Source organism: Mchenga conophoros, linkage group LG16 (assembly GCF_057382185.1).
Source record: "Mchenga conophoros isolate Kocher_MC1m ecotype Shallow Benthic linkage group LG16, M_conophoros_male_GT1.1, whole genome shotgun sequence".
Taxonomy (NCBI): Eukaryota; Metazoa; Chordata; class Actinopteri; order Cichliformes; family Cichlidae; genus Mchenga; species Mchenga conophoros.
Window position 1 is genome coordinate 26,405,230 of NC_140541.1, and position 27,310 is coordinate 26,432,539.

Genomic DNA, 27,310 nt, shown 5'->3' on the forward strand with positions numbered 1-27,310 from the left:
ACACCTCTTTGATGTCCATAAGCTCTTCCCGGGGAAACTCAAAGGCATCTCTGGACTACATTGTAATATATAATCCCTCCAAAGTGTACTGGCCCTGCACAAGCATTCTCATCAAGTCTGCCTTGCCTTGAAAACCTCCACAGGGAGGCGTCCAGGAATAATCCTAATGAGATGCCACAAAACTCCTTTACTGACTGACCTTTTAATGTGAAGGAGCAGCAGTTCTTCTCCAGACTTCTCACCCAATCTAAAAGAATGAGCCCAGAATCCAAATAAGTGATGTTGGAATATAGATTGACTGAAATTAGATTGAATTAGATTGTAATTTGCTCCCTCTTCACAACAACACTCCAGTGCAACATAGACATCACTGCAGATGCAACAACCTCATTGTAAGCCTTTTTAATCTTTTTCACACCATTCGAGTTCAGATTGTGGCGTTCTTTTTTTCCTATTGTGTCGAACTGAAATCATTTGGTTATCTTCTGCCTTCTTTTTTAGAGTGGAAATGCATTCCGTAATATGTAGGGCTTTACCAGGAAGAGACAATTATCTAATTGAAGATATCTGTTTGATACAATAGCAGACTGTGCTCCTAGAGAAAGATTGATGGAAATTCAATACTAAGTGTAGAACGGGAAAACAAAGCAATTAATTGTTCCGTCACAGTGCTGGCACTTGCTGTGAAGAAAAAGGAAAACTTTTGCAGGTATGTGTGCTTTAAGAGTTCTTCTGCTGGCCATCTCCCAAGATGCCATTTTCAACAGGATTAGTCAGGGATGCACCTAATTGCTATTGATTGCTATGTGCTGCATAAAATTGCTTCCCTTTTCTTGTCCACGGTGGGAGGTGGGAGAAGGCAATTAGCAGTGCGGACGAGATAGAAGCCCAGACTGACTTGTAATGAAATGGAATGGAGGAATAAACCTGTCAGTAATGCCCTTGAACTTGGGGAGCATTACAAAACCATTAAGCACCAGTATCTTCTTATTCTACCCCTCACATGACCACGAGCCAGGAAAATATTGTGCTAGCATTTATTCTGAAATGCTCTGTTTATATACACCATTACTAAGAGTTTATCTGTGTCCCTCTTTTTAAGCGCGTGTACCTGAATTTAAACAGACTTGTCCTGCAGCATCCTCTTGGCTTATATTGAATTTGCACCTGTCATTGATTTAAGAACCAAAAAATGCTGTGCTTTTTGCAGAGGATAAATGCACATTTGTTTTTTGTTTTTTTTTAGAAGTTCATGTTGTGTTTTCATGCCATCCGAAGTGATTTTGTGTCAAGAAACGTCTCCAAAGAATGTAAAAAGGATTAAGGAAAGAAGAAATCCACACTCACTTTTTGCCGAATAACACTTCTTTTGAATTCTATTTAACAAAATATTTTCGTCTTGATGAATAATACACATTTCTTATTTCTTGAGTCATTTTCCTTTTTTTCTTTTTTTTTTAAACTCCACCTCAGATTTGAGGAAACACATTAATTATGTTTGAAGATATTTACATATGTACAACATGTGGAGCACCAAGGGTTGTTTGACTTTTTGAAAACTGGACTCTTTGCTTTGCCGTTTAGGGTGAACCCGAGTGAGCATGAATTCACATACAATCAACTTTATTTAAACATAAAATTACAATTTGTTATAGAAATTGTACTATCCCATATTTGAGCCCCACGTGAACAGACCCTCGGTGCACCAAAAAAAATAATACAGTTGATTGTTTAATAACAGTGTTTCTCTCTTTCTCTACCGATACTTTGTGTTGTTTTTCAGGCACACTTCATGTAACAGTTTTGTTGCTGAAAAAAAATTACAAATGGGGAAAAAAATTATAGATAAAACAATCTTTCATTGTTTCCAGCTACAGTAAGTCGGTGTCTCATGGAAAAAAGCAAATGATGCACCTTTACAAAAATGCCCATGTACAAGCCTGTGGGTTTTAATGACAAGAGGGAGGAGACATTGGGGTCATTTGAATAAACCTTCACAGACATACATAGAGACTCAAGTTTCTTGGCAGGAGATGAAGAAAGACAGTGTGCAGCTAATCTGTCCTGGAAACCTTGCAGCTTCATGTGTTTGGAAGGGGAAATGTAATTTCATCTGGTTTGCCTGGGATGCCACTCTCACGTGCAGTGTAGAGTGGATGTGTGCCACAGTACCACTTTGTGTTTTTAGCAGACAGCCTATTCTTTCAAATGACAACATAGGCAAGATTTTGGGATGATCTGTGTGGTTTCAAATCCATCGTGCTTGTTATTTAAAATGCAAAGTATGCGCTAGCACATTTCTGCTTGCGAGCTCTGGTGCAGTGAAACTAAATTCTTTCACGGTTTTTCTTTAACTTTACGACCAACTTCGAATGCATGATTTTCTATTTGATGTCATATCTCCCATGCCCTCTTTTCACTAGCACTCTGGATCACACCTTTTAACTTTTCAGCTTTTTGTTGACAACCCTTTCACTCTCTTTGTTCCAACTTTCAAACTCAGGTGATGAAAGCAGCTTGAAACATCATAAAAATGAGCAGCCGCTGCTCACCCAGTTTAGTTTGATAAGAAGCATTGGAGGAATCCGTATTAGAACAACCAGTACAATGACTTACAATGTCACTTTTCTACAGAGATCTAGTTCCTTCTTTAGTTTCTTCCTTGAGCTTCTCTTTTTACCACTATCAAGTGACGGTATATTTTTAGAGCCATCTCTGGGTTCAGTTCTGCACTTTTAGCTGTGATTGAACTGCACTCGTCCTTGTTCTTTTATTCACCTTGCTGACTGTTTCTGGAATGTCGTAGGATAAGACAATAAATAGTTTGGGGTAAAACAGAGCAGTAACCACTGCACACAGAAGTGAAACAAAGTAGCACTTGAAGCAGTCGGCTGTTCATACTGTATGATGCCAAAGGCCATGCTTTGTGAATCTTATCTGGAACAGTAGCAATAAGGCATCTGTGGTGGCAGCAATGCCTTTGAGCCTTGTCAGCTGGCACGTTCACTTTAGTCTTTCTTTGTTGCGACCCAAAATATCCGAGCAACTCTCATTTTTGGGGGGATGCATGTATAGGCTGAAAAATGATGTGGCATTTAACTTAATTAAGATGAATGAAGCTCGTTTAATAATTCTAAAATGTGTGGAGCACTGAGGCTGTGACTGATAAACCATTCATGTCATTTTTGTTTTATGAGCCTTCAGACCTCAGACCAGATAGATTAGGTCGTCTGAAACATACTACATCACTGTAACTTGCTGATAAAAATGAACCAAGCTCCTTTGTTCTACCTAAGACTGAGCCTTGCAGATCTTCCGACTCTGAGATTTCTTCATCACCCATATGCTGCAACCAGCAACTCTGCAGACTATGAGATTCCTCTAAAATTAGTTTTAGTTCCTTTTAAGGCAATGCACCTCTTTAGTCATTGGTCTTTATCCTATGTTCATTTCTGTCTCATTACAGAGTGCTGGGAGCTGCTATTAAGCAGCTCATCCATCACCGCCCAGGAATAGGGTCTAAAAGGTTAACGGGAACGGATTTTCTGGAAATGGAAAAAATTCTAGTGATGAATGGCATTAGCTTACGGAAATTCACCTTTGAATTAATGACTTGTATTTATCATTTCAAAAACATCGTGTGTTGGGCACTGCTTGGGTGCTTTTTGTTTTTCTTCTTTCAGACTGGACTGCTTGAGGACCACTCTGATATGAAAAAAAATGTCAAAGCAATACATTAGCTTGTCTTTATGTTATCGCCATGGCTGTGGCTCCACCGCACCGCCTGAGCCATTTCAACATATCGAGAAGAGTAGGAACTGAAAATGGATTACATGAGCTAAACGAGCGATATAATTTAACTGTGTGCATCATGCTATGCCCGAGTTTGTTTATGATTGCCGCGCTTGTGCATACTCAAATGAACAATATGCTCGTGAATGCTGCTTAAAAACACTTAGACATATGTACGTTCCCGCCTTTTGTCTGTTGGTTCTCACTGGATGTGCCCAGCATGCAGGCTGCAGCAGCGCCAAGCACCCAGCTGGATGATTTATCACAGAATAGTCCTTGATTAAGGAAAATTAAAGCAGGCTGCTACTGGCTCGCAAATTGCTTTGATAACAAGTTCAAGCAGTTACTTAGTGGGAATATTTTGGAGGATATGGACCTCTGAGAGAAAACAATAAAGCCAATTGAACTGGAAAGGGTTGCCCAAAGTTGTTGTTTCTTTTTCTTTGGGGGGGGATTGATGCAGCATGGCTCTTCTTGGGGATGCAGGTTTTTTTTTCTTCTTTGAAAAGCTACATTTCATTCCCCCACTGCTCCAGGTGGTACTAACCTATCCTGCCTGTGAGACATGACTCAAAACCATGGTGTGTTGATCAATAAAGTCAGCCTTTGAGGTTCCATAGCTGTTAATGGTATATGACAGTTGCACGTTGCATCATGTATGTTAGGAGCGAGCTCCTGCCGCAGCGATAAAGTCTCATGAAGAGGCAGACATTTATGTGTGATGCACATCTTGTAAACAAGCTCTTAGAGTGAAGTCGTGTAACTCAAGCACATCTTTGCCGTGTTTTCATCAGTGCTAATCCTTGTATGCGAAAAGAAGCGCTGCTAAGTGTGCTTACGGTTTGTTCTGCTGGAACACCTGTGTGATTGTGACTGGCACGCACAACAAGCTGATGACATACGTACAGAAATCAATTTGAGCAATTCAACATTGCCGATGGTTAGGAAAGAGTTCAGGGAGCTAAGAAACTTTTTTGTGTGTGTGTGTGAGAGCAGCAAGTCAAGCAAGAGTGTGGAAACAACTGAGACAAGTTCCATCTTCTTCTCGCTGGCTACATTTGTGTGAAGCCTGCGAGATCACCTCTTCGATCCTACTGTATGCTGTCTCAGGATTTATAGGAATTGTGCTCCTGCCCTGTCAATCATACAAAATGGCACAGTAGGCAGAGCCTTGCCTGAGCTTTTCTACCATCCCCGTAGGAGTCCGTCTATGACAATGACTGGCCGTTGAGGCATTCTCGCCGCAAGCACTGCGCCGGCTTCCACCAGTCTCCGTTGTGGCAGCGGCAGATGGTGCAGTCGTCCACCTTTACTTCAATTCCAGCCGGGATGATCGTCGTTCCAGCAAAGCAATTTGGACCTGCCGCATGGGAAGGGAGGGAAGGAAAGGAAGGGGAGAGAGAGACAGAAGAAAAGGGAATGAGAACGACAAGAAATGGATGTGTCTCTCCTGAGAGCTTCTCTTTGCAGTGGGGTGGTGGAGTGATGCAGAGAGCTGCAGGGAGTTAGGGGAGTCAGAGCAGACGTACAGATCTTTTCACGGGCATGCACCGATGGGCTTGTTTTTGCAACACTAAAGCGCTTTTGTTAGTCTCTCCTTCTCCCTCGACATGGAGCGCTTTGCATCCTAATGCGCCGCAAGCAGAGAAGCCTGCCAGGCGCTGGCTTGGCAGTACAGAGAGGCTGGAGTACAGAGAGACAGAGGAAGAGAGAGAAAGCTGCTTTTAGAGGCAGTAGGGAGGATGGTGTTAATCACTTCGGTCTGTATGAAAAGGCCACAGAACTCCTTAGCAATTCCTTACACAGTTTCATTCCACGCATTCACACACGCTGACTGTCAAACCAATAAAGAACTCAGATTAATTTTGACATCTGATTTATCCGTTAAACACTGTAGGATTTACTTGTGTGGATGTTGATAGGATTCCTTTAATTCTAAAACGTGCTGTGTACGACTAGAACACCTTACATCGGCGTTTCTAATAATCTCACCAGATAGACAGATTATCCTGGGTAAATTTTAGGATCTGTTTTCCAGGACGCCAAAGAACGGTATTACATTTGTAAGATTTATCTGTATTACCACCTGAAATTATTACATCTAATTTGTTTTTCTCTTTGCCTCAGAGATATTGGAGGTAGTGCATCTCTTTCTCTACCTCTAGAGACAGGAGAGCCAGAAGGTGCCATGAGTTCATCCTAGTTTTAATCATTTAAAATGAAGCAATCAGCAGCTCAATTGGTGTGACGGTGACTTTGGATCGCTCTCAGTGTTCGGCTCAGTAAAACCTGCCAGATTCAAGACTCCTCTACGAGCAGTCATAAAAACTCATATGTCCCATAACTCTTGAAGACACAGTAGCTTTCACGCTTGATATTCACGAAACATCTTGGTGTCCTGTGAATATGATTTAGGGTCTGGTAGCTTAATGATAGCAATGTAAATGTGTCAAGATAGTCAACCTAAAGATCAGAGGTACATTTCTGGTACACTGTAGAATTTCTCACCTGTCACACAATTTGAGCCTTTTTCACACCTACATTTAAACACACAAGCACAGGTATCAGTAATAAAATAAATAAAGAGTGAATTTCATTTATCAGCTTCAATTTCAAGGTCCTGCATTTGTGCATGCTGGCTCATCGTCTCACTGTCACGGCTTTCAGGAACAATGTGGCCATCGGTAATATTATTAGTAACACCTCTGTTTTCCATTTTTTTTTAAAAAGGCTTGTTAATGCTTTATGGAAAAGTAACTCAGGGCATTAGATTAAGGTTAGCTAAAGATCAGGATTGTGGTTAAATATTTAAAACGTCACGCTGACTCGCAGCATGGCACAGGGAACACTGACTTTTTAAATCTTCAAGAGCATGAGTTTAACCTTAAATCAAGGGTAAAAATGCTGGAATGGTCTACAGAGGGACAACTCCCAATATTTTACAAATTCTTGCTTTATGCATCGAAGGAATTAGGTTTAATTCCAGCTAGTGCTTGTACGAGAAATAAAAGATGCAGGAAGCCATAAATTTCCACGTGACATTGACAAAGGGAGCTGCTGGCTACCTGCTACCCCCATCCTTTGCCTTAGCATAGATGGGTCCTATGCTCTATTTTACAAAAGAAAGAAAGAAAGAGAAAAAAAAAGGAAAAGAGCATGGGATCTGATCTTAGACGTAGAGAGCACTTGCCAAGTCTTAACTCGCAACGATCTGCCTCTGGACAGCTGGCACAGGTCACGGGACAAACTCGGCAGAGGTTGATGAGGGAGGAGGGTGACCCGTGCTGCTGCCAAGTGTGATTGTTTATAGCCCGATAGATAGGGAGACGCAAGGACACAGTCTGAGCTTCCTGTCACCATGTGAAGGGCGTGCGGTCACTCGTCCGAGCATGTGATCAATTCGTGGCCAATAAAATCTGGTGAAGTCAGAAAATGTTTGTCCTGTGTCAAAACTGTCTCAGCACATCATACTTTCTCTGACTACTGCCTAAGGATTACAATGTAAACTGCAGCTTGTTGAGAGAATATGTCAAAGCGAATATGTTCCTGAACCGTATCCAGCTCCATGGCACTGCTCCTCTATGATATGTCTGTTAAAAGACCACAATGACGGCATTCTGACAGATAAGGAGTGGCAGATCTGTAGTTGGTTTAATCTTGTTATACTGAGGAACCATTAGCCATTTTCAGGATACTACTCATTTCTTTTTGAGAATTACATAATTACATATTCCCTGATTAATTTACAGTAGCCTATATAATTCATGATAAAGATTAGAGCTGAATCAGATGGGCTCAATGAATGCGGAGCTCAGAAATGAGCACTGCCACTGGCCTACTATTCTATTGTGCTGCCTCTTCCTCTCTGCTGGTGTTTTCAGGAAGGAACACCAAAAAGATGCCAAGCTGAAAAGCTACAGCCTAATAATAGAAAGCTCTGACAAAAGTTTGGCAACCATAAGCACTGATTTGCTGATTTGTGAGCTGAAAGACATCCAGTTATCAAGGTCATATCAGTTTAGTTCAAAGTTGCTTTTTTTAAAGTCTGAAATATAGTTAAGACACTGAGTCAGTGACTAATTGGACTAAATGAGTCAAATATTCCTCAGTAACATTTTAGCCACTGGCAATTAGGTCATCGCTGCACAATTCTGTTTACAAAGCAACCCTAAAAGCTTTTTTTCACTAGAATAAGTTAATCTGGACCTTTTACCTGAACTGGAATTGTAAATGTGGTGTATGGAGATACAGTCAGAACTCAAACTAGTAATTTAGGCAGCTCATTTTAGGCACAAAATTGTATTAGGAATTGTATAAAGCCCTTTAATTAAATTCAGTTGTCTTGTAATCTGTGAAATGAGCATTACTCATTTTCAGAGACTGTTGAGATGGTTTGTTTTTTATGTAACCTTAGTGTTACATTGTAATTACATTATTAATTTAAATAAACCTTTCAAATGTATATCTGTTCAGTATTAATTTCCATTTACCTTCTAAATCTCTGAGGGAGGTAAAAAGTGGTGAATGTAAACATGTTGATAGATAACAGAGAGAATTGTTTTCAAGTACTTTCAAGCATTTGAGTACAGTTTAAAGAAAATGTTCTCACTGCGCTTTCTGTGACTTTCTTCCCTTTAAAGTATTTTAGCAGGATGTGCAGGTTATATACACAAAGTTAACCCAAAGCTTTACCATGACAAGCTACTGTAGTATACTTACACAAGCATTTACCTGGAGAGTTTTGCTTGTTCAGTAAGAAGATTGTTTTTATAGAGATTAAAGTGGTTCCCATATAAATCTCACACTGTCAGATTATTAAGAAGAGTATTATTTAGTATTGATTGCATTCATAAAATATTATAATTATGCCTCTCCTAATCATTTATGCCACAATAAAGTAAACCTATATAAAAAAGATAAAATCCTTTTTGTATTATAAGACCAAAGCCCTCTACATAATGTTTGGATTAAAGAAAAAAGAGAGCAGCAATAAAGATAAATAAATAAATAACACAACAAAAAGCTGGATATTGTAGACATGTTTCTAAAGGGAATGTAATTTGACAGCAAATGCTGAACTTGCAAAATGCATTTTATTAACACTGATTCTTTATGTTTAAAGAGAAAAAGGTGCAGTGTTTCCAGTTTTTCATTTTGGAGTCACATCATGTTTTTGTGATATTCCAGTGGATCAATTTAATATTATTACAATTCCACGGGATCTGTATTTAGTAACCAAGGAACTTTCAAGGTAATCAGATTCAGCCCTGCCTACAGTCAACATGACCTGTCTGTCCAAAATCCTAGAGCCATTAGTCAGCTTACAATTATATGGCTTGCTGGAAGACAATAATGCCTTCCAGGCACAGCAGTCATGCTTTAGTGCTGTTCATATGACCTATTGTTCTCAGATGTACTTTGTCTTTAGTGGTAATTAGTATTTGTTTACACAACGACCGGTTGTCATCCAGTCTAACTTGTATAGATAAACATTATACCTAGAACTTCATACAGCCATAAGCATAGCAACTATCTAATTATAATAACTACTCAATTAAAACAAAGCTGGCTTGTTGATCTAAACTTAAAAGTGTTACAGCTAAGTGGCTTCAGCTGGGATAACATGTCTATCAGATGAGGTCAGGACCTGCTTCTATGACCCAGCACATTATATATTCTGATGATGTCAACATCTTATTAAATATGCTGCTTTCTGCTTACTGCTGCTTCAAAGTATGTCTAACTGAGAGTTCAAACTGTTGCTGTGAATGGGCTCATATCATCACAGTTTAGTCTCACTGATATTTACTTCACGCATCCTTTAAATATAATTTGCATTCTAAGTCAGCAAGCAGCGCTACAAAGTAAAAGAGATGATGATCACATACGACCTTTGGTAAACCAGATTACAGTTGAACTATGATGACCTGTAGACCTCCCTGCTTAATGCTAGATTTAAATGCCAACCACATAAAGATATAGAGTCTGTGCGTTTGATGTTATGTGCTGTGGACTTTTACCTCAAATGCTTTTAGATGCTACTTGTTTATAGGTCTCTTTCAGTTATGCATTTAACAACTGAATAACATGGGCTATTGGATTGTGACTGATTGGATGTGATCACGTGACTGATAAAATACCAGACTCCTTTGCTTTGAGAAAACGATTGGATTGCTTTTGCAGTTTGCTTTGGATAAATATCCATTTGTACTATAAAGTGTTGTCCAATTATTATTTGTCCAATTATTATTTATTATCTGAGCAGAGTATAGTCCTGTACACTTCAGAATTAATTGTGCTTCAATCAGCAGTGACATTATCAATAAATGCTTGTCTCCTGGTTCTAATGGCAGCCATATGGGTTCATGCCATAACATTGCCCCCCACCATGTTTGACAGATGATGTGGTCGGCTTCAGATCATTAGCTGTTTCTCTCCATGCTTTTCTCTTGCGATAATTTTAGTATAAGTTAAACTTGTACACCTTGACAATGATCTTGTGATCTTGTGTTGTGTTGTTCTTTCTTAACTACATAAATAATTGTGTGATCACACACTACAAATGTCTTCTGTGTGGTCTTTCAGGCCTTCTGGTGTTGCTGAGCTGGCCAGTGAGTTCATTTATGTGTAATAATTTATCAGATTGGTGATTTGGACCCTCCTAACGGTTTTGCTCTTTCTATCTCTGTCTTTCTCTGATAGGTTTATTTTGGTTTTTCAGTCTAATGTTAGCCTCCTTTAATTGTACTGATATTTATTTGGGGCTGGTATTTAAATATAGTGGGGAAAAGCTATAAAATTAAAATCAAATGCTTTAAATCAGCTTCAGATAATAAGTATTCTTTAACTGCCATGAAGTAACAAGGGGGCAGGACTCACCTGGCCATGAAACTGCTGGTTAGTGAATTGTCCAATTAATTTTGAGCCTCTAAAAATGGGGGGTTGATTATGTATTAAAATGGCTGTAATTCCTAACCAGTTATTGCAATACTTATGTAAAATCCCTTGAATTAAGGCTGAAAGTTTGCACTTCACTTCAATAAATTCCACTGTGATGAACCTAACTGCACATTCTAGTTGCACAATTTTTGCCCCTGTTTGAAGTGCAATGATTTCTATAACTGTATTTTTATTTAAAACTAAAACCTGTAATGGGTAAAGAAAAACACAAATATCTGTCTCTCTGACTATATGTAACTGAACTGAGGACATTTGGGTGTCTGCTTTTCATTGTCCCTTGGCCAAAAATGAGAGCTAAATAGCGTTCGTTCATTGTCCTCTCTTCGCAGCCCTCAGCTATCCACTCCCGTAAAGATTTATCTGGTACCAGAGCCTGACGAGGAACCCTTGGGTAACCTAGAAACAGCAGGCCTACCACTGAAATGCCAAGGGTGTCACTGTGCCCTGTCAGCCTGGATTAGTTCTCTCCTAGCAGCTTCTGTAGCCTTGTTATTGTGTGTGTGTGTGTGTGTGTGTGTGTGTGTGTGTGTGTGTGTGTGTGTGTGTGTGTGTGTTGAAACAGAAGAAAACAAGCAATGGTGAGAAATAAAAAATACAAGGAAGAAAATGTTTGTAGTTGTGCCACTGCGGGCATTTAGCAACTGCCTCCAACTAAGTTATTCCCTTTACTTTTAACCTGTAGGTAAGCAGCAGTTAAATATATACATATCTACATATACACTTTCTTTTTTCATTAGTTAGTCATTTAAGTTCAACAAGAATGCAAAAACATTTTGTTTAGTGAATGCAACATCAAGTTTAGACTTTGAATTTGATATTACGCCAGGTTCACACTGCAAAAGTGCACTTACTGTACTTTACTCATAAAGCTCCATCTGTCCCTCGGGACTGGTGCTGGCAAAGGGAAATCTCTCACCTCGCCTTGTAAATAGTCAATGAACCATTGGAATCCTATAATTCTAATTTAGGGATTGGTTGTGTGTGACAAGGGCTCCAGGGCACTGGGAAATAAAAGGCTCTCTGAGGACCCATTAGTCCCTCCTACCATCCCTTTAATCAATGGGCTAATGTTTACTCTGCTTAGTGTGTCATTTATAATTAAAACTAGTACTGCTCATTAGTGTCCAACGGGCCCAAGGTAATAATTTTAATTCATAAAACATCAATTACATCCTCATCCTGATCTAAAGGCACGGCCATCAAATGGTGATACCACCGATAAACTTGCTGTCATTGGTTTAATGAAAATTTAATGACTTCTAAGGAATCTGAATTGACCTCCAGAGGAGATGAGTGTTTACCGTTTTTACAGATGGGGCAGCATTGCTCTGGCTCGTACACAGGGTTGACACACTCTGGGACGGCGCAATCGGACACCACACAATGCACTTCATTATTTGGTTCGCAGCGGCACCACTCACAGGGTGACGGCTGTGGGCAGAGGAGGAAAGAGACAGGGAATCTGGGTTAGATGACTCAGTAGCTTTCACCTTGTGTGTATGTGTGTGTGCATGTCCATGCATGCTTGTGTTTTTCTCATATGCACATTCTTAATAGTTTCAGATGCGTGAAAAAAAAGTGTTGTGATAAACAAAGACACAGGTTAATAAATTATTCACATCCCCAGTTTTATTAGGGTACTTTTGCCTTAACAAAAACAGCCTATACTACTGCTGGCTTACAACAAAATCTCTAGAAATAACTAAGGGAGTCTATAAGGTAATGTTCATGATATTTAATGTTTGCTGCATTCTGCTGTGGCCTGCCTCAGGAAACAGTTCAGAGACTTATCTCACCACCTCTGCAACATGTAAATCAGTAGCTACTATGCAGCTCCCTGTGCAGCTGCCTCATACTTGACTCTATCTTTACAAAGTCTCTTGACCGGAAAATGAACTGTAATGCAATTTCATGGAGTGGAAAAATACAAACTGTTTCCAAATCACAAAAGGTCAGCTGTTCATCATATTAGATTTTCTTTTTGCTCATCATAGTAAACAGCCTTTGAGTGTGTCTCTGCACTGCTGTATCAGCAGTTTGGTGTCGGGCTTAGACAGTAATAATATTTCATATTTGATAACCCCTTTTGCGGTCTTAACTTTTTTGGTGGGAAAGCTGATCTATGTGGACAGCAGCCAGTGCAACATAAACAGTAAGCTTCACATTATGATTCTAATCTTCATGATTTATTCATTTGAAGGATAAAATTTCACTTATTGCAGCAGTCAATAATTTTAATTCATAACAAATGCTACCACAGAATTTCCTGTGAACTCTGTGGTGGCAGCTTTTAAACGATTAGTTCATGGGTCTTTACCCTGTTGGTCAAGTGTTGCATTCCAACTTGCAATATTTTTTTTCTTTTTTCCAGCAAATATAATTAACTTTCATTCATTAAAAAAAGGAGATCCACAGCTGTCTATTTATACATCGTTTTTCCCACTGGTGTGGGTTTGCTTAATGGGATGTCTCTATACAATGGAAAATTTACAGTGTAGGTTAATATAATAGGTACGTTTTATTTTCTTTGGAAGGACTTTTTCCATTTTTTATAGTATGCTAAGCTAACCAGTTCATGCCTGCGCTTAAGTCATTCATTTTTTTCTGATTTCTTTAAATGATTAATGTAGTACTTTGGAACTGTGTCATCAAATAACTGAGCTGCATTTGTTCCCAAAATATATGGATTTATAGCCACGACAACAGCGGCTCCACAGTTTGTTTTTGTGCAGAGACAGGTGAAAGGGCTAAGGTATTTCAAGATGTATATGTGTTACTTTTACCATCTCTTCTGGGCAGATCGCATTAAGTGACACATAATCAAAGTGTCAAAACTCCTTTTGTTTTTATTGAAGTTTATGGGAGTCAGCATGCACATTAAGAGATATAGGGGAAACTGTGCAAAATAAATACAATCCAGTTACTGATTGTAGGTATTCCCAAGACCATGTAGAAAAAGTTCTCTGAATCAATGCAAAATAAATAAATCTAAAATGTTACTTCCTCTTATTAAACTTTCTCTCCTCACGATAGAACATCTGATAACTTTGCATTACATATGCTGTAATTCTGATGAATGTAGATGAAAATCATCACTAATTTCTTATATGCATTTGCAATATAAGAATAAAGCTGTAAATCATGACAAATAACAGTCTTTATCTCTAACATATTACTATGAGAAGACTGATTAAATATTTAACGCCGATGTAGCTCTGTAGTCCATCACATTTACGACTTGAATAAAAATGCAAAAACACTGGCAACAGAAGAAGCTTAGGTTAAATCAAGATTATATTGGGTAATATGTTTCATTGGGGATATTAAAGCGAGATTCGTTTGCAATAATGAACTACATTCCATGGGTTTATTACAATGTTTAGAAGAGAATATTCCAAATGAATATTATGCGTGGATGTGGCGCATAAACATGGCCCAGAAAATGTTAAAACCCCTTGAATAAACTTATCAAACTAGCTCAAATGATCAGACTAAAAATAAATGATGGGATGCTTTTGAAAGAAAGTCCCAAGACATCAAGCAAAGATCTAAACTTCTGACATATCTGGCATATAAAACCAAACTGATGCTCAAGTTTGTGGGCACAGATAACCACATTCAAAATACAGAGTCAATATAAAAACAGGAACATGGCAGCGCTTCTGCAGATGTACTCAGCTATAGTGTACTGCCAAAAGTGTTTAGATCTTGAAAAAAAGATCACCATATTATAGTGTTTTGCATCTATTTATACATCATGGCATTGTGCTGTCCTGTGTGAATATATAGCTTTGCACCATCGCATACTGAAATTTAATGAGGCCTACAGAATCCAGCTGACATGATATCTATCCATCCTTTGTTTTAAACTGTTTATCTAACTAGGGCTGCTGATGACTCGAGCCTTTGCCAGCTGACACTGGGTGAGGAGCACAATAAACAGTCCATTACAAAGCTAACAAAGAGATGCAGACAACCATTTATGTTCACATCCACAGCTACAGTATATTTAGAATCACTAATTAACATGCAGAACTGTGTCTCCAAGTACCCAGAGACAACACGCAGGATAAAAATTGTTTGAGTAGAATTCCAGTGAAAAGAAACAAACAAACAAAAAGTAAAATATGATGATATACATTATAAGAGGAAGTAAAATTCTCTCTTGCTCAAATAAATATTTTGGTTACTAAAATGAAAACTATGACATTATCATGTTTTAGTGATTTTATAACTCAATTTAAGTGCCATACAAAAGAATGCTCTTAATCTGACCGCACTCATTGAAGTCATTAATTATGTAAATTACTTGCTTTGCGTACAGTATGCAGTTGTGTTCATATTTATTTGGACACCGACACCATTATTCTAACTTTGCCTCTGTAAAGCACTAGTGCGGATTTTATATCTGGATGCAACTGAAGCGCAGATTTTCTTACTTTAATTCAATGAGTTTATGGTGATTTCATTTTAATGGAGAGACAGAATATTAACCAATAATGCAGAAAAAAAACAAAAGAGGTTATAAAATGATTTCCAGGTCATTGAGTGAAATTAGTGCTTAATCTCCAAACAATACATGACTTAGTACTTGATGGATAAACCTTCCCTGCAAGCACAGGGGTAAGACATCTCTTGTACTTGGTCACCAGGTTCACTCACCACAGATTTTAAATAGGATTGAGGTCTGGAGACTCCATGAATCTGATGCACTTCTTCCTTAGACACTCTTTTGTAGCCTTGTGTGCCTTGTATGTTTTGAGTCATGGTCCATGATTCTGTCCATTAGTCCCTCAATATGTTTAAGTCATCCTGTATCCTTAGCAGAAAAACAGGCCCATAGGCCCATAATGTCTGTATGGGGATGGTCTTCTTTTCTTTATACTCAGCATTTCTCTTCCTCCAAACACGGTGGATCGAGTTGATGCCAGATAGCTAGATTTTGGTTTTATCTGACCACAGCACTTTCTCCCAAGCCTTCTCTTAATCATTTAAATGTTCACTGGCAAACACAAAAAAGTGCCTTCTTGAGCAATGGGACCAGTGTGTTACCAATGGAGTTCTTGGCTACTGTGGTCCTAACTGCCTTCAAATCATGAAGAAGCTCCTACTGTGTTGGCCTGATCCATCATCTTTCTCATGATTATCTTCACCCCAGGAGCCGAGATCTTGCACAAGCTCCAGATGTTGGCCATTTTACATTTCTTCCATTTCCAAATAACTGCACCAGCAGTTGTCACCTTCTCATCAAGCTTCTCGCAGATGGTTTTGTATTTCATGCTAGCCTTGTTCTGGTCTGCAGTTTTGTCCCTGAGATCCTTTGGCAGCTCTTTGGTCTTGCTCACAGTGGTGGAGATGTTAGATTGAAAGAAATTTGTTGTGTGGATAGAAAATTAAGTGATTCTGTGGACAACTTGCAATGTGCTTTATACACATAAAGTATTGAGATCGGTAGTATCTGTAACTGATAAACTGCCTGATTGACTGTAATCTATGGGATCACAGGCAATCTGTGAGCCAAAATTCTGGCTGGGTTTAGGGGATCAATTACTTCAAGTACTTTCAAGTAATGACATGCAAATCAGTTCATAACATAATTTATGTTTTTTTCTAGACAATATTCTGTCTCTCCATTAAAATGAAACTACTGTGTAAAATAGGCTGTTCCTTTCTTTGTAAGTGAGGGAATTTACAAATTCAGCACAGCATCAAAACATATTTCCCCCACTGTAGTCCCCCAGGTGCAAAAGTATTGAATCAGTTGATGGACAAGCAGTTTCAAGTCCAGGTGAAGCCTGTTCCCTCGTTATTCCATGACAAGTTAAACCGATTAAAGAGTTTGTTCTGAGTGTTAAACTTGCATCTATCCACTGGAATTCTCAATATGACATGCAAAGAGATGCCAATAGAAGTAAAGGTCATCATTAGACTGAAAAACCAAAATAAGCCATTAGTAGTGTTGTGCGATACTGCAAATTTTGGTATTGATCTGATACCAAGTAAATTGGGCTAGTATTGCAGCTAAGAATACTAATACTGATGCTTTTGACCTGCAAAGGCGCCTTATGTAGAGGAGAGCAGTGTATCATGATTTATAAAATGAATCATCAATAATTTGCATATTCTGTACAAATTTGTGATTACTATGATTGGGATTACTTGCCACAATAATTAGTTAATACAACAACAACAACAAAAAAATCCCAACTTTTCAGTATTTCAAGTGTTTTTAAACTGGGTTTTTTCAGAGAGCTGGAATTTAAATGTGATATTCTCTAAAGCACTTTAGGTCATCTTCTGTTGTTTAAATGTGCCACAGGCTATAAATGAAATAGATGTGACAGTCAACACAAAAATGTTCAGGCATTTTTCATAGTGCATGTTTGAGGCATATTTTTCATTTCCAAAAAAAAAAAAAATCTGCTGAGCTTAGAGTTTAGAAACAAACATCAATTCAATACCAATACTATTGATATTGCATCAATCCACCGACCTCTACTTATTAGACAGATCAAAATCTTTAGATGTGGCCATGCTCTGAAATTCTTAAAATGAAGGAATGCACTGACCAGCTCAACAGCACCAAAGTCCACTTTTTTTTGTTAAGGAAAAATCCTTTACAACATTTGGCCAAGCAAGAACACTATCAGGCAGGTAGGTGCATCGTTGTCTAAAACTTCAAGAGACACATAAATATTCTAGGTTTACAATGTGGTGTAAAGAACATGAAGGCCAGATTCGTCTGTGTCTTGGACACTTCTGACAGAGCCTTCACATTTCTGACAAAAAAAAGGTCTCTGGATGAAGTCAAGATTAACTTTTACCGGAATGATAGGAATAGAAAAGTATGCACAAGGATGAGAAACAGCAGTACCATACCACTTTATCTGGTAGAAGTAAAGTTATAGCATCGTATGCACATCTATGGCTGCCACCAGAACTGGGCCACTACTGTTTATTGATGATGTGACTGCTGATAGAAGTACTGATAGTAGGATGAATCTTGAAGTTAACAGGGCTTTCTGCTCAGATTCAGCCAAATGCTACAAAACAAATAGAACATTTTTAGCAGCATTTGGCTTTTGACCTAAAACATCCTCCACAGGCAGCCTAGGAGCTTTCTCAAAGAAATGGGGTATTCTTCAACGACAAAGCCTGTCACCTGATCCCAACCTAATAGAGCATGCCTTTCAGTTACTGAAGACAAACCTGGAGGGAGAAAGAACCAAGAACAAGCAGCAAAGGCCAGGCAGAACATCTCAAGGGAGGAAATGCAACATTTTTGCAGTCACAGACTGTAAATGATTTTTTATCCAAGTATGAAAAACCAAATCTTAACTGATAGATTTTTTTTCATTATCATTGACCAAAAAACCCCCCCAAATCCAATCTTAACCAAAACAAAACATATGAATCTAATTGTGCATTTTACAATGAGAACAGATCCATTTAGATAATCAATTTAGATATAACGTAATATGATACATTTTCACAACGAAACAATAAAGCTTTAGGGATAAACCCTGGGGAGAACCTTATGTTTCACAGTTATAGACTTGATTGTAGCACTAGCTAATCCTGAAGTGAAGCTGTGAGCCTGAAAAGTGGATTCAACAGCGTTTCCACTGTGGCACATAAAAACTTTATCTACTTTTTTCCAACAATGTCTTTCACATAATTTGTCTCTCAGGTCAATGTGGGTGGTTGTTGCATGATATGCTAAAATGAAAGTGGAAGTTACAAGCAGGAGTCCTGATAAATGCCATTGTTTTCTCCTCCTTTAACGTCACTGATAAGATGGGAGGAACTGCAACCAGAATGCAGCAGAGCTTGAGCAGGCAGAAATAAAAGTGGACTCATTCTTAATTGCTGAAAAAGCTCAGTTGGTACAGATACCAGAGTAGATGCTGTAGAGGAGCTACTTCAAATCCATTCAGACAGAAACTTGCATGAAATCATGTATAATAAAAACAATGGATAACATGAGTGGGTAGGTACAAATGCGACACGAATGCAAATAAATATTTTTGAACAAGAAATCATCCAAAAACTGACACAGAAGAGGAAATTGGGTTCTTACTATAATATATGTGCATGTATTTAATCCCTAGGTGTTTCTAGATGTAACAAGTTGTATTAAAGTACAGACTGGAGATTGTGGCTATGAGAGACAGCAGTTTTTATTCACTATCACAACTGACCTTTAAAATAAATTAATTTGAAAGTGGTATTTCTCTGTAGGTTAATCTGCCAGATTGGCCTGTAATGCAGCCTGCTAGTTCAGATGCTTTACGGGAAAAAGTATATTAAAAATGCAATTGGAAAAGAAAACTTCTTCATGCACCTTTGACACATTGCTGAGAATCCTTCAATGTATTCAGCCATGCCTGGTGCTTTCAATGCGTCCTTTTGTGTGAGGTCTACCGTGAAGAGGATCAGTCATGCCTAAGCCCAGACTTACAAAAGAAAATGGAGCACTAGTACCGAATTTAGACTTGCTGCCAGATGTTTTGGTGAAGAAAAGACGCCTGTTGTCCCCATCTTTCTGGCTGGCTATTTGAGTCAATCGATTGCCATGCTTTTCATTCGCACACTGAGACAAACAGAGACAGGGCAGGGAAGCAATGAATAGTCAGGTAACCTTCAGCAGGGCAAAATGGCAATGCAAAATACTCTGAGACTGGACGACAGGGTCACAGGAAATATACTCATGCTGTTAAAAGCAGTGACAGGAATGAGTTGACAGTCAAACTGCATGCTCTGTTGTTCAAGTCAAAACAATGTTTTACCAGTGGTCAAATAACACAGAGAATAGACAGAAAGGACTTGAGGATGAGGATGGAAAACATGCAGTACTAACACTTGCACATCAATTCTGCAAGTGCAAATATGTCAAAACCATAAAAATGTGTTTGACATTCTCTCCGGGCAAATTGTTTGCACTTAACAATTTTTTCCCCTAATTGCGACTATTGTTGCCTCCAGCAAATTGGATAAGAAAATCAATTTGAGCAATAATTTTAACAGCTTTTATGGATGTTTTCTCACATAGGTATGTTAAAAACACAACAACTTACTGTGGTTGTGTGGGCAGCTCAGTCTGTGTGTGTGTGTGTGTACAATTGTAAACAAATTATTATAATTGTCTGCAGACATGTTTTCACAGAATACTTCTGTGACTTCGCCACATCACTGCAGTGATAGAAAAGTACAGATATAATAAATCAAAGTTACCAAAAACAGAGACATGAAAAAAATCCAACCACAGTGTTTGATTTACATTGATTGGAGTAATTCATTTATGAGATTTCCTCAACATTTAAATCTAGTACAGGGCTTAATTGCACTCCACTGAATAGTACTTGTCTCATGCGGATAAAGTGAAAGGTGAGCAGAACTCAAGCATTAAGGCTATTAGTCACAAATTTAGATTGTTTGCCTTTAAATGAGAACTTATTCAAGATCTGACGGCTGATTTGCACTGTGTGTACCTTTGTTACTGAACATATTAGAGCCCTCCCACCTTTGTCAAATCTGCATCCCTTCCCTAGGGGGGAGGGTGGTCATAAGAAGCATGGATGGGATTCTTCACATCTGAGTTCACATCCCAGCACTAGCCTGAAGATCTGGGATCTGAACTCACCCTATACCTCCTGGTTCTTGATTGCAGCTGCGCTGAGGCCAGAGGCACACCGGCAGCCATGCTGGGTGGACTGGTCCCTTCCTCATCAGATGGAAAACCCTGTAGGTGAAACACCTACTATGGTTGAGTGGCATGACTCACTCACATGGCAATAAAACAAGATATTGGAAATTACTGCATCTACTTTTACAAAGAATTTAAAGCTGAATCAACAGTATTAGTATTAAATTCTTTGTTGCTACAAGCAAAAACTTTTAAGTGGATGAGCTGTAGTGGGAAATGTAGTTTGGACCTATTTGTCAATTTGCTGATGCACGAGTTATGCCAGCATTAGATTCACAAATGACAGGCTGACATTTCGCTGGAGTCAGCTGCTTTGTGTTGAAGGAATGCCCAATACTACTTGCATGATCATGATTGCATACATTAGGTGCAATATACTTAATGATCAGCCTACAGTATAATGAGGTTTTCAGCATAAGGAAAGTGGAAATATGAAGTGTTGGTGGATGCCAAAAACAGTTCTTCATAGCCAGACATCCCAGTTTCCCAGAAGCTCTAAACAGCCCACATCTCTCTTGTTATTTTCCCAAAATACTGACTCTTCTCTCTTCTCTTCTCCATCATCTGCAACTGAATATAAATGCACACCTCTACACAATGCAACACAATCACCTCAAATGAAATGCCAACAAAGCCCAAACCAAAGGTTAACCTGTCGGCATCTTTAAACATGGGTCTGCATATCAGACACTGACGGCCTTTGATTTCCTTTAACACTGCGGGGTTCTGAGGCTTTCATGTCTTTACTGAAGAAACTCAACTTTCACAATTTGGACTAAGACACTGCTACTTGTGTGGGCATGGATTGTTTTTTAAAAAAGATGATCATTATGAACCATAGTGCAATTTCTACTGAGACAATCTATAAAAACAAATGATTTTGTTCTTCACCTTGAAGTAATGTTGAAATGTCCTTCCTCAATGCACTATTGATAGATCAATGTTACATCAGACTGCGAAGCTTTTGCCCTTAAAGTAGCCCTTACAAAATCACAGAAATCTGTGGGGCTGCAGGAGCTTGATTGTGTCTGACGTGCAAACACACCAATCATTACAGATTAAGTACATGGGTTTCAAATAGGCTAATCTCTCACACCCCTTGCTAATGGGAACACTATGTCACTTTCATGCCACCAAGAGTTGTTGTTGCCTACTAATGCAAAACATTTTTCAATTTTTTCAGTATCATTTTTTTTTAATTTTAACATTTGAAATCTTAATGTCATTCTGTTTACAATGGCGAGAGAACACCTGAATATTTAAAATCTTTGAATGGATATTTGTATATCAATATTGTTGACAGATTTGTTGACAGAATGGCACCTAATAGAGATGCATTGTAACAGTTCTGAACAAAGGCATAAACTCCAATGCAATGCCTCTTTGCACCTCTAGCTGATAATGCAGATGAATCCCACAGCCGCTAAAAGGTTTTACATTAAAAACTGATGAATAAACATTAGCACACTATTTTTCCCTCCTTGTGCTGTTTGATTTCTTGTGATTGCCCCCCCAAAAAAATGCATTTCCAGAGAAACTGTAGCAGAAAAGTTAATTATGATGGCCTGTCTACACACCTGCTTTGCTTAACTCACTCTTTAGCCCCGTGTATGCTTCAGTTTTTTTTTCTTTCCGTTCAAGTGGCATGCTAATTATTTTCTTATGCAAAATGTTCTGACATTACAGGAAGCTTTGTTTGTTTTACCTTGAAGCTGTTATAAAACTACACTAAAACACCTCCTGTTGTCTTGGAGTTTTGGACAGCAAGCAAAAAAGGAAGACAAAAGGAAATATGCCGTAGTGACTATATTCACTAGAAGTTGCTATAAATACAAAAAGATGATCATCTGGTACTTAACCGGGTCAAATACCTAAAACAGACCTACAGAGCTATTATAGATATAAACACTTCATAATGTGATATTCTATGTTGTGTGCACACCTGGATTCACTTTCTTTAAGTTACCAAAAAGCATAATTAAAGCTATGCACAAAATTAATTTTGTGTGATATTTTACATTTTTCAAATGCAGTCTTCATCTTAGAAAACAATTTTAATGATACATAGATATTGTGCATTTCACTGCATATTTGACAGCATAAGATCAATATTTTTTTTAACCCTGCAAAGGAAACCTTATGAGAAATAGTCAGACTTATTGGACTGTATAAGCACACACACGCACACACATGTAGTCCACCCACTCCTGCAAACTACAACTGACAAAGTTAGCTTTGAAGATGCTTTTGAGCTTTTGAAAGGCTATTTTCAATTATTCATTTAGCTCTTGAGTACCTTTTATGTGTCTTTAAGAGGGTAACCAACAACTTGTGTTTCCCCAGCTGTGGCCCGGTCAAACAGATATTTGCTGGGGTCATAAATCCTATCTGAATACACGAATCCTTGTCTAAGGAGCTATTGCAGGCTTTTTCTTCTAATGTCTTCTGATTTTTTGATCTGCAAATGGTGGTAGTTGGTTTTGAAAAAAAGAATCTTACTGCAGGAATTATCTTCCAAGTACATCTGTTATAATAAATAGCCTATCTAGTTTGGTCTTATTTTACATCTTCGGCAGATGTTCACAAAATTGAGAGAAACTTTTTCATGTTACTGATGATGATGAGAACATACCTCTAACATTAGTTTCTACTGTGTAACTGGTAACTCCATAATGGGATAAATTTACAGCTATTATGTAAAGCGACAAAAAAAATGGAATTTTTGATCGATTGCATCATTCAAAAGCTAATTTATGTCACTAAAGTGGAGCCCGCAAAAATTCAGTTTACCATTGGAGGCATTTGTCTGACAACCGCAATGGATGCACTTATCTTAACTGGTAGCTGATACATTTGCACAGACATGAACAAATGCTATGATTAACCACAGAGCTATACCCTTGTTTTGGCTATGACATGTCATATTATATTTCAGTCACTTACTGCCTCAATCCAGTTGTGAGAAATGTGAATGAGGAGGTTTCCTCATGGGCAGCAACAATTTAAACACAGACTGTAGTTGTCATGCTCCCAGTGTCATTTATAATCAGGCAGTACTGTCATGCTCTGTAACAACCACTGAGACACTGGTCTGATAGGTAGAAACCTTTTTTTTCAACAGACACAGGGAAGCTGGAGCTGCCAGTGATGACTCAGTGTCCACAAATCACAGTATTAAAATATTGTTATAGCATCTGTCAGTTTGGTAATGCTGGATGAATGTTCAGTTGATGAAGCAAGCAGAAGGATGATATCACTCTGGGTGGCAGCCATCTTGGTGCCCTTGGCCAATAAACACATTTTGAGCTTACTTTCACATTATGCCAAGGACTGATCTAAACCCAAATACAAAGCCTCACTAATTCGAACCCTAACAGCCCCACCTGATCACATCTGCACCACTGCTGTGTTACGTTTTGTTATTTTCGATCGTGGCTCAAGAGTTGGGAGTTCGTCTTGTAATCGGAAGGTTGCCGGTTCGAGCCCCGGCTTGGACAGTCTCGGTCGTTGTGTCCTTGGGCAAGACACTTCACCCGTTGCCTACTGGTGGTGGTCAGAGGGCCCGGTGGCGCCAGTGTCCAGCAGCCTCGCCTCTGTCAGTGCGCCCCAGGGTGGCTGTGGCTACAATGTAGCTTGCCATCACCAGTGTGTGAATGTGTGTGTGAATGGGTGGATGACTGGATATGTAAAGCGCTTTGGGGTCCTTAGGGACTAGTAAGGCACTATATAAATACAGGCCATTTACCATTTTATTTTCATCAGTAAATGTGATCAAAGATGATTGCTGTCAACAAGTTAACAGACTAAAAAGGAAAGAAAATATGAGACATGGTGGTTTTTACATTATGTTTGAAGTGACTTGTCAGTTTACCACGACCATAGAGGTGTTGCTGTGAATGCATATGATTGTCACACACCTGTTTTGTTTTAATAACATCTACACTTGCGTGTGACTTGATTGTGTTTCACCAAATGAACTGGAAAGATGGATTAGAGTCTTGAGCATCAGTTAGTTTTTAATAAAGATAAATAAGATGCAGAGTGGTGATTGTTGGTGGAATATTCATGTTCAGTGCTAGAGTTTTTCTAGTGGATTCTGGTAAACAGATGTTTTTTTTTAAAGGCTGAATTATAATCTTCTAACTCATTGCTTACCTTGAATTCTTCCAGAATTTTATAGGTTTTCCCTCGGTACTCGCAAAAGTTTTTCACCTCTTTGCACTCAGGGCAGCATCCATTGTGTTCCACTTTGGTGCACTTTGGATGCAGTTTCGGGCACTCGGGTTGGTCGCACACAGGCCCGTCCTCTGTGCACACGCACGGGCAGTTCGAGTGTCCCGGATAGAAACGTTCCCCGAGTTTGTAGACGAAGCCGCTGTCATCCACGCATCCCTTGCCCCGGTAGTCATCAAACACAATGTTCTCACCGACGGTCCGCTCCGCCTCGTCTGCAGCGTAATCCTCGGGGTTACCCACCGTGGCCGGTGACACAGCGCTCAGGGCCAACAGGGGGACGAAGGCAGTCAAGAGGAGAAGGCCCATCCTTTGCCGCGGCATTGACATCCACGTTCAAAACGGCTGTGTGGATGTCATCCTTAGCCTCTCTGTATCCTCACCGGATCTGTCCAGGGCTTCATTATCACCACCATCACGTAAGGAAATGAGCTGCAGTGGAAAAAATAGAAGATGACATGATGGATGATGACTCCCCAGCTGCTGGTTTGCACATCCTTACAAACCAAAATCACCTTTTAAATACTTTCCTCCCCTTTTTTTTCTCTTTTTTGTTTGGCTTAGGCCTGTGTATGGGTATCTTTTATTTACGGTGCACATATGCAGCACCAATGTTTCAATAGAGATCATTCGGAATTCTTTATCATTGCTCTGTCACAAAAGAAAATATCTTACACATAAAGCTAAAGCCACGGATGGTGAAAACAAATAGAAATACATTTGCTAACATAAGAAGCATGCAGTCTATATGCGTTAGTGTGGTGGTGGTGGTGCATTAGATGCAAATTATTCTCCTCTTTCAAAATCACAGCAACAGCTACGACCATCAACAGAGGGAAGGGTTATAACACTGATTGTCTAAAGTGGGTGGAGTGAGCTCCCCACGGTCGTCTTCTCCCCATTAAATAAAACCGAATCAGATATTACAATTTGAAACTTTATGAGAGGCTTCAGAGACAACAGGTAGCATTAACGCTTTCAATTCTCCCCCAGGTCAGTAATGATAGTAATGGCTTCTCCGTCTCTGGGTTTCTTGCAACCACCTCTTATTATATTAACCATGTTCCATGCAGACACATGCAAATATTGAGAAATGCGCAATGATTTAACCCAGAATGCGTCAACCGTTTGGAAGGGGAAACACACACATCGACAATCCAGACAGTTGGGGAATATATAGCTGAAGATAAATATCTCTATGATGCGTATTAAGCGACAGCTCTAACTCACTCACCGCTTTGAATAAGACTGATATCCACTAAGTGTGAAGGTAGGATCCCCAATACAGAGAGCGGAGACAGATTACAAATAGTCGCCTTGCCTATTGGAAACTTCACTCTATCCACAGGGTGAAATCACCAGTCTCCACGAGATACTGTAATCCGCCCTCTTGTCGTGATGATGTGCTTAAAAGCAACTAAACAACAGCCTTTTGGAGGTTTGCTCCCCTTTCCCCCCTTGCAGAGAAAAAGACATCCGCGTAAAAGTAGGTCTTCTTCATGATTATCCTCATTGGACTCACCTTTTCGAGACAATTTCGCAGTTCAAGTCCAACTGCATGCGTTACAGACAGAGAAAGAGAGACTAAAAAAGAAACTGCTCGAGAAATCCTCTATAGCGTTCCCTGAGAATCCGGAGTCAATTCAGTATTTCCCCACGATGGAGGTGAATATTAGAAAGCAGCAGCCAGTCTTGTTGCACATGTGTGTATACATCCAGCAGTTGTGCGGAAAATAAAAAATCCACATGGGTAGAAGTTAAAGAGTATAAAAAATCGACCCATTCGCGGCTGAAGCCAGTCATTTTTTGAATTTGTGGCCGAGGTCACGTTCATCATCAGCAGGCGAGACTGACGAGGGAGCGCTCCGACTTTCAGCACCTTGGAGAGCGACTATCTTCTGCGTCCTGCGCCGAGCAGAGCAGAGCGCCCCCCCCCCAATCCCCTCTGCCAACCACAGTCACAACAACACTCACCTCCCACGATCCGAGGACAAGTATGACTGCATTACTGCAAGGGTTAAAGGCTGGGACGAAGTAAAACGATCAAATAGGTGGTCATTAGTCAAGACTGGTTCTGACAGGAGCAGCTGGTAAATTGAGGAGGTATGCTAGATCAGTTAAATATGTGTGCGAGCCTTCCCCCTGTCTGTAAACGAGTGCGCCTATGTGCACGCCTGCCTCATTATACGCCTGTGAATATGTGTCTCCATGCTTGCGCGAGTGTGCCAGCGCGTGACAGTGTCTTCACACATGACCCGCAGCATGTTTCTCTGAGTCACTCATTTCTAGCGCAGTTTACGGAGACCTATTTGTATTCAATGGTGCACTGCAAAAGGGAGTCTGACTTCTCAGCACCCCCCACCCCCAAACACCACATTAACTGAAAAGTACAGTACGGCTTTGCAGAGCAACACCAGCTTTGTTTTACAAATGGTAGCCTATAGGGGCCACTGCCCGACTACAGTCAGTCTAAGGGTAGAGGACTAAGAGCTAGAAGACCAGCACTTAATTAGACATTCCCACAAAGACCCATAAACACCTTGTCAGCTGCAAAGTACTATGCATTTATGGTCATTTCTGAGTAATGGACATGCATTTTTTTTTAGAGTAATTAATACT

The 27,310-nt window shown here is 39.4% G+C and overlaps 1 protein-coding gene across 3 annotated transcripts; it reads right to left on the reverse strand.

The window, feature by feature from the left end:
- Positions 1 to 1,347: 1,347 nt before the first annotated feature.
- vwc2l (von Willebrand factor C domain containing 2 like) lies at positions 1,348 to 26,876 on the reverse strand. 3 transcript variants are annotated; one of them, XM_085249918.1, is made up of 5 exons: positions 25,926 to 26,876; positions 24,614 to 25,123; positions 20,396 to 20,494; positions 12,054 to 12,183; positions 1,348 to 5,152 (listed from the first exon to the last, which is right to left on the reverse strand). In XM_085249918.1, exons 2-5 carry the CDS (start codon positions 25,019 to 25,021, stop codon positions 5,001 to 5,003), a joined length of 789 nt encoding a protein of 262 aa, XP_085106044.1. In that variant the 5' UTR covers positions 25,022 to 25,123; positions 25,926 to 26,876; the 3' UTR covers positions 1,348 to 5,000. The 3 variants fall into 3 exon arrangements, with proteins under 3 accessions (XP_085106044.1, XP_085106043.1, XP_085106042.1); XM_085249917.1 differs by lacking the exon at positions 20,396 to 20,494 and having other exon boundaries at positions 26,214 to 26,871; XM_085249916.1 differs by lacking the exon at positions 20,396 to 20,494 and having other exon boundaries at positions 25,926 to 26,871.
- Between the last annotated feature and the right edge of the window lie 434 nt (positions 26,877 to 27,310).

What these genes read in the sequence shown, in the direction of transcription:
- vwc2l (XM_085249918.1), bottom strand. Translation starts at nt 25,021, where the DNA reads ATGTCAATGCCGCGGCAAAGGATGGGCCTTCTCCTCTTGACTGCCTTC. An exon ending in CAAGAACCAGGAGGTATAGG is followed by an intron (nt 12,184 to 20,395) that starts GTGAGTTCAGAT and finishes CTCTGCCCACAG; the next exon opens with CCGTCACCCTGTGAGTGGTG. An exon ending in CTGCCCCATCTGTAAAAACG is followed by an intron (nt 5,153 to 12,053) that starts GTAAACACTCAT and finishes CCCATGCGGCAG; the next exon opens with GTCCAAATTGCTTTGCTGGA.